We start from the raw sequence: 13819 nt of genomic DNA, 5'->3' as shown, positions 1-13819 counted from the left end.
CTCGATCCAGTCCAAACCCCAATACTCGGTCCAGCCTTTGTTATATCAAAACGATGTCGTTTAATGGCCTTTGAACCATGACCGTTGGATCTCATCAATCCAACGGTCCGGACTAACTAGGATGTTTGATATATAAATGTCCTAATAACCCCCTACCCCCCAAAATCATCTCTCAGAACACCCTATATATATATATGCATGAATAGCTCTTTTCCCATCGAAATTTGTTGTTCAAGGTGCATAGATTATATATATATGTAGTGTCTTTTGAATTTTAATATTCAAATAATACATGACTGATTTTGATCTATTTAACTAATCGTCTCCCAGATTAACAATGACTGCTTTTAATCCTCTTACTGGTATTCTTTCTCAAAATAAACTTGAGGGTCCGAATTATGCTGATTGGAAACGAAACTTGGACATTGTCCTAATTGCTGAAGAGTACAAATTTGTGCTCGATGAGGTGTGTCCAGAAAAACCTGGAGATGATGCTACAGATGATGAACAAAAGGCTTAACAGAAATGGGTAAAGGCTGATGAGATGGCGCATTGTTACATTTTGGCATCCATGTCAAATGTTCTGCAACATCAGCATTAGTCGATAGAGTCTGCTTATGACATTCTAGAAAATCTCAATGAAATGTTTGGAGATCAGAATCCTGCGACTAAGCAGACTGCCATGAAAGCTCTTCTAAATACCAAAATGGTTGAAGGTTCATCGGTTAGGGACCATGTTCTGAAGATGGTGAGTCTTCTTAATGAATTGGAGGTCCTAGGAGCTAACATTAATAAGGATACGCAGGTTGAAATGATCCTGCAAACTCCGCTGTTGATACCCAATTTTTCCCTATAGTATTTTAAAATGCATATATACCTTCCAAACTATGCATTAGCATCAATGGACATTTTTCATAGTTTCCATATTTTTAAATTAATTTATTCTAGTATTTTATTTATATAAATGATTATAAAATTGCATCACAAATGGCTCTATAACATTTTATTGATTTAATTTTGCTATTTGTAGCCATATTAAGTTCCATTTATTTCACAAATGGCCAGATTTACACCTTTTGGTTATAATTGCATTGATTTTACAATTATAGCCCACGTACATATCACTGCATGATTTTACCAAAAATTGATCTCTTATATTTTTAAAATATTGAATAATTATTTTGAAGCACTTCTATGCATGAAAATTATTTTTTCTCATTGTTAATTATTTTATAAAATAATTTTTATTCAATTATTTGGGTATTTAACAAATAGCCTTTTAATTTCTCTAATTTTCGGACCTAAATACCAGCCCAAGTCCCTAACCCAATTCACCCCAGGTCCAAATTCAATTAAACCCAACCCAGGCCCCCCTAATCCTGGCCGTTGATCTCTAAGATCAACTGGCCGTATTTGTTCTTACTATTTTAATTCAAAACGACCCCCCTCTAACCTAATTCATTTCCCACCATACTCCGCCGCCCTCCGTTCCCTTCTCTCTCAAATGCTCTCTATCTGAACCCTAATCCTCAGGCGTCGTCGCCGGCTCACACCACCATTCGATGATGTTTCTTCGTCATCTCAAGCCTATACTGGCCTCCTGCTTGCTATGGTTCATCAGTTTCCTAGATCCTTGAGAAGATCTCAAGGGACCTAGGCGGTCTAGCTTGCGCCTGTGATTTCTTTGCCTATTTCAGGCCGTTTGTTCGACCATGAGTAAGAAACCTTTCTTATTTTGCTATGAACCCGTGGTTTTCTAGGCCTATGTTCTCGTCTCTGTTATGCTTTCTAAAAAACCCTAATTTATTATCTCTGATCTTCTCAGGTCTGTATAGATCTGAGATGAATCGAGCAACTCTTACATGTTTTTCTTGAAAGTTTCTGGTTTTCAACTGATTTCCCGTTTTCCTAAACTAGGGTTTACCCTAAGTCATCTTCTCAAAAGGTTTTTCTGATTTTTGAACGCTTAGTCGTTTGTTCTTAAGTGTTCCTGACTGATGTATGCTAAAGTTGCATAAGCCCTAGTTGATTTATGTTAAAACTCAAACTGTCTGATGTTTTGCTTCGATTCTGAGCTTCTCAAAGTTGCTAGTCGTATTGGTTCATTCTATATTCTGATTTACACATTTTTCCGTAGTCAAATTCCTTGCTTTGAGATATTTATCCTAATTAATCTCTATTAGGGCTTTTGAATTATTTTTCGTCTAATTTCTCTGTGTTCCTAATGTTTTACTCAGCCTATTTTATTTATGGAAATTGATATGTTCTTTCCAGAATTGTTGAGTGATTTGCTCTGTTAAAAATTTCTGTGCATGATTCTTGATTATTTTCTCGTTTATGACTTTATAGTCTTCTTGCCTTGTTTAATTGCCAGTACTATCTACTGATTCCTTGCAAGATTATTTCCTTAATTAGATTCCTAATCATTCACTCTTTGCCTAAGTCTGATTTGAATTTCTTTCCTTAAATATTTCCTGTCCTTACCGTTGGTTAATTACCCTTAATTAAGGGAAGACTATGCTGATTTTTCGTGTAATTGATTCTGTGATCTTCCCTTGATTAACTGAAGTTGGTACTGTTACCTTATTTGCCCTACTTTCCAACTACTATATAAACTCCTCTGTTTTACTTCTTAACACACGAACACAAGTTCAAAGAACACACACTCATGCTCAAACTCTCTTTCTTTCTCTGTTACTTGTGATAACTCTTGATCTAGCCGGCTGAAAGCCAACGCTAGATATTGGAACTACACCTGCATTATGTTCTGCACTCTTTTCTTCGACTAGTATGTCTCTAGTTAAATTTTGAAACCCAAACTCTATGTGTTTCATTCCTGCACTAGTTCATTGACTATGAATTCAACCTGTCTTCCTGTTTACTTCTTTGCTTATCATGTCTAAATTCTGTCCTGTTCAATGTATAGCTAGTATGTCTACACTTCACCTGGTTATCTGATACTTGACCAGCCTGTTTGTTGATTTCTGTTTAATCCTTTAACTATGTGATCATGTTGGTTACCTAATGCATGTGATTGACCCTACTTGTGTGTCTGATTTTGTCCACTACATCCTTGCTCCATGTCTTAATTGCCTATTATCCTGTTTAATTTGTTAAGGCTATGAAGCTCCTAAGTGTTCTATGCATATTGTTGTCTATATGCCTCCCTGTATCTGTTCATGTACCCTCAATGAGATTCCTATATGTTCCCAATCCCTTTCACCCCTGTGTGCAAACCTGCTTGCTAAGTACCTGCGAATCTGAGTATTCTATGTTATTTGCTCTTTTCAGAACTGATTTCAAAATATTATTAGTATTCTTCTAAAAACTTGTTTTCATTCTTAGCATTTTCTTAAAACTGGTCTATTTTAGAAAATCTTTTTCACTCCTAAAAGTTATCTCCACACTATTTTTCACTAAGTCTTTCAAAACTATGTCAAGCACTCTCACTTACTCTTAGATTATTAAGTTCTGCCCCTCTGATATGTGTACTGCTTAGGGATCCTTGAGATCTCTCTGAACTCTGGCATACCAGGGCTGGCTCTTCCACACTGCACATAACCAGTCCCTATTTGAGAAAAGTCTTGGTGTGAGCACTGCCCGGGATCCTTGAGGTCCTTAGGGAACTCTGACAGACTTGGGCACTTGTTGGCTATGAGATTTCTGGGCATTTGAGACTACATTGAAGGCCTGGTACTCCCAGGTTTATTTTGAGCCTGCTTCAGGCTCCCTATAGTTCAGTTACGTCTCATTTATGTAATTTACTCAATCCTGGTCTGTAATAATCCTTTGTAAACAGATATTGGGGTAACTAGTAAAAAAGGGAGGGTAGCTATATGATTCTGTGGGGTAAACTGGGTAGAAATCATATTTTAGGTTTTATATTATGCTGAGTTGCTGTAGAAATCATGTTCTAAGTTTGTGTGATGCATTAGATATCATGCTCTAGGATTGCTATGATAATTCGCATTAAACCGTGTTAAATTTGTGCATTAGATACCCTGTCGTAGGACAATCATGTTTACTGCTTCTGCATATTATATGTTGTAGTCCATCACTTCACTTGTGATTCTGCATAAGTCGCTATCACTTAGAAATCCTGCTCTTAAGTTACTAATATTATTTAATAAAATAACATTCTCCATGTGCAGTAGAGATCCTGGTTTAGGACTGCATGTGCATTTGCCTTGATACATGTTGCTTAAATAAATAGGTTAAAACAGCCCTACACATAGATATTATGTTCTGGTATGAATCAGTATAAAATCACCTGCTATAATATTCATCACTTAGATCAGCATGCCTATAGGATGAAATGACTTTAATTTGTTTAAGTAGTTCCCAGATTATGACTGCATATACACGCCTAGGCAAGCCTTAGGCCGTTAAATAACTATGAAATCAGGTTTTGTTTATGTGTGAAATTGTCCAAGCTTAACAGGCTATAAAATCAGTAGGCAAGCTAGTTAGGATTCTGCCACTTCCCTTAAAATAAAAGCTGGATATTCTGTAATGTTCATCTAGATATCATGTTCGTAGGCTTTCTGAATTTCTTTAAAATTAGTTGTTTGAGACGTGTTGCTTATTTGCCTATGTATATGTGGAGGTAAACATGAGCTTTCTATCTGTTTCTTATTTGACAGTCCTACGTGTTATTTGTTGTCGCCTATATTTTTGCCTTTTAAACACCTTAGGATTGTCTAGAGCTGCCTAAGTCTAGAGATCCTAAACTCCTGCGGGACCACAAGGAAGGGACGGGTAACAGCACGCTTAGAGGTCGTTAATCAAATTCGCTTATATAACCACCAAGGGAAGGGTAATGGGTAGTAAAAGGATATGATGACCTGTTCGCTAATGCAACGTGTAGCCCCTCTCACTGAGGTGTGATTACCGGGCATTGCATGGATATGATCCTATAGGCTAACCAACTTAGGACTTCCCTTCCCCCAATTCATATATGTGTACTTAGACTGCCTAAGCTTCTTTTATTTACATATATGTGTTTAAACTTTATAAGCTTCTTTTACTTACATGTGTGCGCTTGAACCATATAAACTTCCCTTATTTGCAAATATGTGCTAAGACCGCTTACTTGTTAAATGACTAATTCACATAGTTTAAGTTCGGTCGGAACCCACCGTTGTGGACCGCGAGGGGTGCCTAACACCTTCCCCTCAAGGTTATTTCGAGCCCTTACCCTAATCTCTGGTAATGCAAACTGGTTAATTGAGTTAACCGCTCTAGGTGCCTTAACGCACCTTAATCCGTTAGGTGGCGACTCTTCAAATACTCAATTCCCAAAAAGAAACGAGTTGTTCTCCCATGAAAGTCGAAACCCGGACTTCCGCGAAGGAAAAAGAGGGCGCGACATCCGCCTAACAGTTTTCAGCAATTTCGCTGAATTATAATATGAACAAAATGGATTTGTCACTTGCGAAATTGCTGAATGAGCTGCAGTCGGCAGAGACTATTATCAAGTCACAAACTCCTCCTGTGGAATTGAATTTTGAGGCATGTGCTTCTTCTAAGCAGAGAGGCGGGCAGAAGAAGAAAAAGGCTCAAAAACCCTCTGTGGGTGGCACAACTACTGGTGTGAAAAAGGCTAAGGGCAAGTGTTATCACTGCAAGTAGTCTGGGCATCATAAGAAGTAGTGTCCAACTTATCTGGCCAAGCTGAAAAATAAACAAGGTGATTTACATCTACTTGTCGCTGAAACTCTTTTAGCGGTTGTTTCTACCATGTCATGGTGTGTGGATTCGGGAGCCACTAATCATGTCTGCACTTATTTGCAGGGGTTTCAAGTAACGTGGCGGCTAAGTAAAGGAGAAATCAATGTTTATCAAGCAGATGATTCGGTAGCCCCAGCTTTAGCATTAGGAAATATTAGTATTTCGTTTGGTAGTGGTAGAGTTTTAGCTTTAAAGGACACATTATATGTACCTTCCGTTAGAAGGAATTTAATTTCGGTTTCTAGCGCTATGAGCGATAGTTATGACATTAACTTTCATGACATTGATAAATGTGTTATTACTCATGATAAACGTTATCTCTCTTCAGCTACATTGATTAATGATCTTTTTGTTGTTGACTCTATTCCTAAACCGTTACAACCTAAAGAACTGAATTATGTTGATTTACCAAATAAGAGAAAACGTTCTTCTGAATTGAGTGAAACACATTTATGGCACTTGCGTTTGGGTCATAAAAATCTAAACAGAATTTCAAGGTTGGTCAAGGATGGACCTTTAAGTTCATTGAAATTAGAGGTACTACCAACTTGTGAATCATGTTTAGAAGGAAAAATGACAAAAAGAAATTTCCCCTTAAAAGAAAATCAAGCAAGTGATAAATTAGAGTTGATTCATTCTGATTTGTGTGGTCCAATGAATGTCCAAAAAAGAGGTGGTTTTGAGTATTTTGTGACTTTCACAGATGATTACTCAAAATATGGATATATTTATTTGTTGCGTCGAAAGTCTGAATGTTTTGAAAAGTTCAAAGAATTTAAAACTGAGCTTAAAAAGCGACANGATCGTGGTGGGGAGTAGCTCTCTGCAGAATTCATTAGTTATTTGTCAGAATGTGGAATTATATCTCGATTATCTGCACTTGGAACTCCACAACAAAATGGTGTAGCTGAAAGAAGAAATAGGACTCTTATGGAAATGGTTAGATCAATGATGAGTTATTCCAATTTGCCTTACATCCTTTTGGGGACATGTCTTAGAAACAGCTAATTACGTTCTGAATTTAGTTCCTTCAAAGTCCGTACCGTTGACCCCTATAGAATTGTGTACTGGGCGCAAGCTTAGTCTGCAGCATATTCGAGTTTGGGGTTGTCCGGCACATGTGCTGAAAGGGAAAACGGATAAATTAGAGGCAAGAACGGATGTATGGGTGTTTGTAGGTTATCCAAAAGGGACGAAAGGTGGTTTATTCTATTGTCCTAAAGAAAAGAAGGTAATTGTCAGCACAAATACCAAGTTTCTTGAAGAGGACTATTTGATGAACCATGTTCCTAGAAGTAAACTCGTTTTACAGGAACTAAGCAAAGGAATGGAAACTCAGTCATCTGAAAAACAAAACGACCAGATGCAAACCCCGGAAGTTGATTTTGACATACCATTGCATTTTAGTAGTGGGAGAAATCTCAATAGACTTGATGTCCCGCAAGAACAAGTGCCCGAAGTCATACTACCACAAAGTAGTGGGAGTTATGTCGAGCAGACTGCACAACAGGAAGAAGTCGTTGATATCCCTGTGGATAGCATGGAGACTCAGGTTCCTGATGATGATGTGGTTCAACCACATAATCAAAATAGTGTAGTTACAGCTGAGTAGTGCGTAGTCGTAGTGGGAGAGAAATAAGACAGCCAGTTCGTTGTACGCTCTTGGTAGAATCATATGATAGGATCCCTGAGGAGCCTACTTCCGAACCTGTCAATTACGACCAAGCACTACATGATAAAGATGCCGATAAGTGGGTTGCTGCTATGAAATCAGAGATGGAGTCTATGTACTCTAATCAAGTCTGGGATCTTGTAGAACCAGCTGATGGGGTTAAACCCATTGGATGCAAGTGGATCTATAAGAAAAAGAGAGGTGTAGGCGGAAAAGTGCAAACTTTTAAAGCGAGGCTTGTAGCGAAAGGGTTTACTCAGAAAGAAGGGATCGATTATGAGGAAACTTTCTCGCCGGTAGCCATGCTTAAGTCTATAAGTATTCTCTTATCCATTACTGCTCATTATGATTATGAGATTTGGCAAATGGATGTCAAGACAGCTTTCCTTAATGGAAGTCTTGATGAGTTCATCTATATGATGCAACCAGACGGTTTCGTGGAAAGTGGCAAGGAACACATGTTGTGTATGCTTAAAAGGTCTATTTATGGATTAAAACAGGCATCTAGGGCATGGAACAATTGTTTTGACAAGGAGATTAAAACTTTGGTTTCGATCAGTGTCTTAACGAGTCTTGTGTATACAAAAATGGGATGGGGACAAAGTGGCATTTTTAATCTTGTATGTAGATGACATATTGCTCATAGGAAATAATGTGGGCATGTTGGATTCAGTAAACAGTGGTTGTCCATGCACTTCGATATGAAAGATTTGGGAGAAGCGGCTCATATCCTTGGGATCATGATCTTGCGAGATCGCAAGAAAAGGATATTAGGCTTATCCCAGGCTCTTTATATTGATACAATACGCTCCAGGTTTAGCATGCATGATTCCAGGAAAGGATTTCTCCCTTTCACGCATGGAATTTCTCTATCTAAAGATCAGTCTACTAAGACTGATGAAGAGATAGAAAAGATGAAGGCGGTCCCCTATGCATCTGCTGTGGAGAGTCTGATGTATGCTATGTTATGTACTAGACGTGATATCTACTTTGATGTTGGCGTTGTTAGCAGATTTCAGTCTAATCCTGGGAGAGAGCATTGGACAGCAGTTAAGCATATAATCAAGTACCTGAAAAGGACTAGGGATTACATGCTAGTCTACCATTCAGATGAACTTGTGCCTATTGGGTACACTAATTTGGATTTCCAATCAGATAGAGATTCTAGAAAGTCTACTTCAGGAAATGTGTTTACTCTGGGAGGTGGAGCCATAAGTTGGAGGAGCATCAAGCAAACTTGTGTTGCTGATTCCACCATGGAAGCCGAATATGTGGCTGCCTCTGAGGCAGCCAAAGAGGCGGTTTGGCTCGGGAACTTCCTAAGAGAGTTGAATGTGGTTCCCTCGATTCAAGCACCAATAACACTTTATTGTGATAATAGTGGTGCGGTTGCAAATTCAAAAGAGCCACGAAGCCATAAAAGAGCTAAGCACACTGAGCAGTAAAATATCATTTAATTTGTGAGATAGTGCAAAGAGGAGATGTAGTAGTCACCAAGATTGCGTCGGAGAACAACTTGGCGGACCCGTTTACTAAGAGCTTGCCACAGAAGACTTTTGATAGGCATGTAGACGGAATGGGTGTCAGAATTATAGACGCATGGTTATGAGTCTAAGTGGGAGATTGTTAGGATATACTATAAGCCATGTGTATTGTTATAGTATTCTTTATGGAACAATTATTTATTTATTTGTTCAATTCAATAAAGTTTTATTTTAAATAGATCGTGTATTTATTTGTGTGTCTGTTGCTTATATACTAGATGATTTAGTGTATAGAGTTTAGCTTATACACGGATGATTAAATCATCGGTTCTTATAAGTCATAAAGTTTATGTTCACAATCAAATGATGGAATTGGACAAACAATCGGAATGGTTGTAGCACAAGATTAAATATAATTTATCTTGATTATGGGAATGGTTTAATTCCAACTTTTTGTGCTAGTACATTTTGTATGTATTGAACGGATCAAGTAGAGATAGGTATTTTATACTTAATAAAATAATTTCTCTAGTCCATTCAATGTACTTATACTCTTAATCTTGATATAATTATTATTAGTTGTGTATATCATTTATTATTTTGATTTATTAAAAGGAGAGATTCTTTCGTGGGTCAATAAACCTCGTAAATTGAACAATAATGATATACATTGGCGAAGTAATAATTAGTTGATAGAATCCATGTCTCGGTTTTTGAGATTGATGATACTCCTTTATGAAAGCTTATAGGATTTCATGTGTAAACCCGGCCGGTGGATTTTGTATCCAACACATGAAATAAGTTAAGCGAAAGTATAAAGGAAGTAATCAATAAATTAAATTGTCAGTAATTTAATTTGATTGGTTAGTATCTGAATCTTAACATGGGGAGTTAAATAAGGTTTTATGGAAGAATTTCGAAATTGAACTAATGAGTGCAATTGCGAATTTTTAGTGGAATAATTCATAATTTATTATGGAAGAAATTAATTTCAAATTTGGAAATTAATTCCATAATAGGAAGCCTTGTTAATTAAATTCTGTGGTCCCTACTATGCCTAAATATTAGGAAATAAAGGAAACATTTTCTTAGTGGAAGAAGAAAACCTAACAGGTTTTGGAAAAAGGTTTTAACCTAAAAAATGTAGCTATATATACATGGGATATGGCTGGCCGTCTTTTGCACTGGAAAAATACACGTTTTTCTTCCTTGAATTTCGCCCACCCAAAATTCTCTCTTCCCGGATATTATTTGGGTAACACGGTAGAAGACTGTGAAATTTTGCTGAGGTCTTGCAACTCCGGAACTGGAGACGGATATTGATTTGCTTTGTTCACGTTTCAAGAGGTAACTCGAATAATCTCCGTATGTACTAATTGTTTAATTCACACGTGAACATGATACTGCAATTGCTTTCGCTGCGATATATAATCCAATAAGTGCAACATGCTTTTATTGTGTAATGCATATGCAATATAAGCACATTCTTCAAAGAATTTTCCATTAATGGATGTATAGTGTATAACTGTCTATTGCAAGAGGTACAACTAAAGTTATATGCCCTTGCAAGGACTTGAAGCGTCCTCAAGACTCTGCTAAACTCAAAATTGGCTAGGCTCATTTTCACTTTGCTATGTCTTGGCTAGGAAGCAGTGACTTTTGCGGCCCCGCTCTTTAGATTAGAAAGAAGAAAGACGAGTTATTAAAAGTTTAAGTTATACTCTCTCGTCCCTATTTATGGGATAGTGTTTGACATAGCAAAAAGTTTAAGAAAGAAAGACTTTTGAAATTGTAGTCTAAAATACAATAACAACAACAACAATAATAATAACAAAAACTCAGTGTAATCGCCTAAGTGGGTCTGAGAAATTCATCACAAACTTATGATCTAAAACAAGCCTTAGAAATTTATGTGGTTATAAATGTTCTCATTAAGGATAAAATGAGAAGTAAATTGCTTCTAAATATAGAAAAATAATATTTTTGGGACATATTAAAAACGGAAAGAGTGACATATGATTGAGACAGAGGGAGTAACTAATAAAGTAATGGTAAAAGTAACTTCAAACTTGTCGTAATACAATAATAACAACAAACCCATTGTAATATCACAAGTGGGGTTCGGGGAGGGTGGTATGTACGCAAACCTTACTCCTACCTTCAAGAAGGTAGAGAGACTATTTCCGGTAGACCCCTTGGCTTGGAAAGGTAAAAGGAAGGGCAACAACAAGCACACCAATCAAAAATAGTAGCAAAAATACAAAATTAACACTTGGTACTGTGAGCACGTGATTTTTGCCACGTTTAAATTACTCCAATAGAATTCATAAAATTAGGATTTTTCTTTTATTATTTGATTTTTAGAATTTAATTGCATGATTTTGTGTTTGTTTGCATTTTTGTGTACATTTAAATTGATATAATTCATAAAAAATACAAAAAATAGCACATTGGCATTTAGGATCCCATTTTTATATTTTAGGTTTACTAGTTAATTAACATTACAAGAAAATGGAAGAAAATAACCAAAATAGTCCCTTTTTATATTTTTACTTTTAATTTTGATTTTTCCTTAGTTTTCTTTTAAATTAGGATTTAGTTAATATTTGAAATTTAATTAGTTTAATTTTAGAGTTAAATAAGGTCTTTTAATTAATTTTGTATTTTCTACAAATAATCAAAAAAAAGAATGAATAAAAGCAAAGGAAAGAAAATTAAAGGAAAATGGGGTCTTGTTAAAAGACCCAGTTTTGGGCCAAATTTGCCCCCAACCCAGCCCCAAACACAAAACCTGAGACCGGAGCCCAAGCCCAACCCCCCCAAACCCGGTCTCGATCCAGTCCAAACCCAATACTCGGTCCAGCCTTTGTTATATCAAAACGATGTCGTTTAATGGCCTTTGAACCATGACCGTTGGATCTCATCAATCCAACGGTCCGGAACTAACTAGGATGTTTGATATATAAATGTCCTAATAACCCCCTACCCCCAAAATCATCTCTCAGAACACCCCTATTACACACCACCACCCTCCGCCGCCTTCCGCCATCTGCCGCCGGCCGGAAATCGCCTCCGCCGGCGGCGATTAACCAATCACTCCCAAAAATACACCACTGCTTCCTCTCTTCCTCCTCATTACGAATCCAGCCTCATTTTCTTTTAAATCCCACCCTAATTCGTCGAATAATCCAAACCCTAACGCCGCCTCCGCCGTACACGGCGGCGCCGCCTCAAAACCTCACCAAATTCACACCCCTTGACCACCATGACCCCCTCATCCTAGATCCCCATGTGTTTTCCCTCAAATCTCCCTCCAGTGGCTCAAATGATGGATCAGAAAGAAACCCTAATTTTACAATTTTAATTTCAACGGGTCTGTGAAGATTTGTTAGGCTATATTGAACCTTAGTCGTGTGTTTTCACACAAAAACACAAGATTAAGGATTAATATAGTCAAATAATCGAGGATTTTCTCTAAGTCTCCTCCGGTTTCGATTCACTAGGTATTTCTCTGTTCTTTGCTTTTTTGTTCATTTTTCTTTTACTCAGTATGTTTCTATTTTGTTTCTATTTTTGTGTTTGAGTTAGGTTTTATTTTAGGGTTATGATTATAGTTTTAATTTTGTTCTTGATTGATTCCATGTTTGCTGCTGATTTTCTTTAGGTTTTATTCATTTTTCTATTTTACAGTATAGCTTCATGTTTGAATTGTTGATTTGTTCGTTTATCGTTTTATTAGTTCAGTGATAAAATTAGTCTTAGGGTATAGTATTGTTAGAATTAATTTCTAGTTCTGGTTAGAATTAGCTAGATTTGATAGTTCAATTTTAGGGATTTTGTGTTAATTAGAAAATGGTTTGGGTATAGCTGAATATTCCCAGCCCTTGATTGATTAACTATGATCATTTTTTTGACCAAGTTCAAAGGGCTGGGGTTAGTTAACATAGTGTGGTAATTTAGGATCAATTCAAGGGTAGTATAGGTAGTTTAGTAAAGAGAATAGTGCAGTAACTGAATTGGAACCCCCTAGAACCTTCTAGATGGGGTTCTAGTTTGAATTTCAGGAATTTAAGTGCAGTAACTTGGGCAACAAGCCAAAATTTTAGGGACTAATTAAGCAAAAACTGAAAATAAAAGAGGGACTTAGGGTGCAAAAGAAAAATCTGAATGCTGCCCTAATTTTGCCTATAAAAAGGCATACCCCTTGCCTTATTTGACAAGTTTTGAAATCTGAAAATTACACAAATTCTTAGAGGTCCAAAATTTGAAAAATCACTATTCCGTTAAGTTTTCTTAGGGTAATCCTGAAGAAATTAGATTTCCAGCTCATCTAAGGTTTGAAAATGGCTTGAATTTTCGGGTGTTTCAGTAACTGTGGTTTTTTCAGAAGTTCCTGGGGTCATTTCTGGGTTTATTTGAGTTCATTCGAGCTGGTTTTGGGTGTTCATTGGTGTTATTCATTTGAAATTAACTACTGGTCTGTTGGATATCATTTCTGGGTTGAAATTAGTTCAAAGCTGCTACTGATTTTTGCTTATTGCTGTTGGTTATTGCTTACTGCTGCTGACCATCCATTTTCTATTTTTCTATTCAAATTCCAGGTACATGCTCTGGATCTTCTTTGATGTAGTTTTTTTCAAAACTGGAAATAAGATGAAGTTGTGCTTGTTTCTATTGTCGATCTGTGCTCATTTAATTCATTGAAATTCAATTAGCTTTGTTGATTAGCTAAATCCGCACTGTAATTAACTAGGGACTGCTGAACGATATTATGATCCATTTGTTTTATTTTAATTCTGGTAGTATGGATTAGCTTGGTAAGTCACATTAGTTGAAATATAAACTTGAGTTTGAGGCTTATCCAGCTTATCTGATGTCCATTGTGTGTAAAGCTGCTATCATTTCGAAAGTTTGATATCCTGTTGCAGAAACA

General features: G+C 36.7%; 1 protein-coding gene across 1 annotated transcript; it reads left to right on the top strand.

The window, feature by feature from the left end:
• Positions 1–337: 337 nt before the first annotated feature.
• LOC109205359 lies at positions 338–5631 on the top strand. Its single transcript, XM_019368069.1, has 3 exons — positions 338–514; positions 602–748; positions 5458–5631. The coding sequence occupies exons 1-3, from the start codon at positions 338–340 to the stop codon at positions 5629–5631; spliced, it is 498 nt and encodes a 165-aa protein (XP_019223614.1).
• Positions 5632–13819: the final 8188 nt, after the last annotated feature.

Source organism: Nicotiana attenuata, unplaced genomic scaffold (assembly GCF_001879085.1).
Source record: "Nicotiana attenuata strain UT unplaced genomic scaffold, NIATTr2, whole genome shotgun sequence".
Taxonomy (NCBI): Eukaryota; Viridiplantae; Streptophyta; class Magnoliopsida; order Solanales; family Solanaceae; genus Nicotiana; species Nicotiana attenuata.
The sequence above is the reverse complement of the archived record's forward strand: the minus strand, read 5'-3'. Positions and strand labels throughout refer to the sequence as shown.

What these genes read in the sequence shown, in the direction of transcription:
- LOC109205359 (XM_019368069.1), top strand. Translation starts at nt 338, where the DNA reads ATGACTGCTTTTAATCCTCTTACTGGTATTCTTTCTCAAAATAAACTT. An exon ending in CTACAGATGATGAACAAAAG is followed by an intron (nt 515 to 601) that starts GCTTAACAGAAA and finishes CATCAGCATTAG; the next exon opens with TCGATAGAGTCTGCTTATGA. An exon ending in GGGACCATGTTCTGAAGATG is followed by an intron (nt 749 to 5,457) that starts GTGAGTCTTCTT and finishes AATGAGCTGCAG; the next exon opens with TCGGCAGAGACTATTATCAA.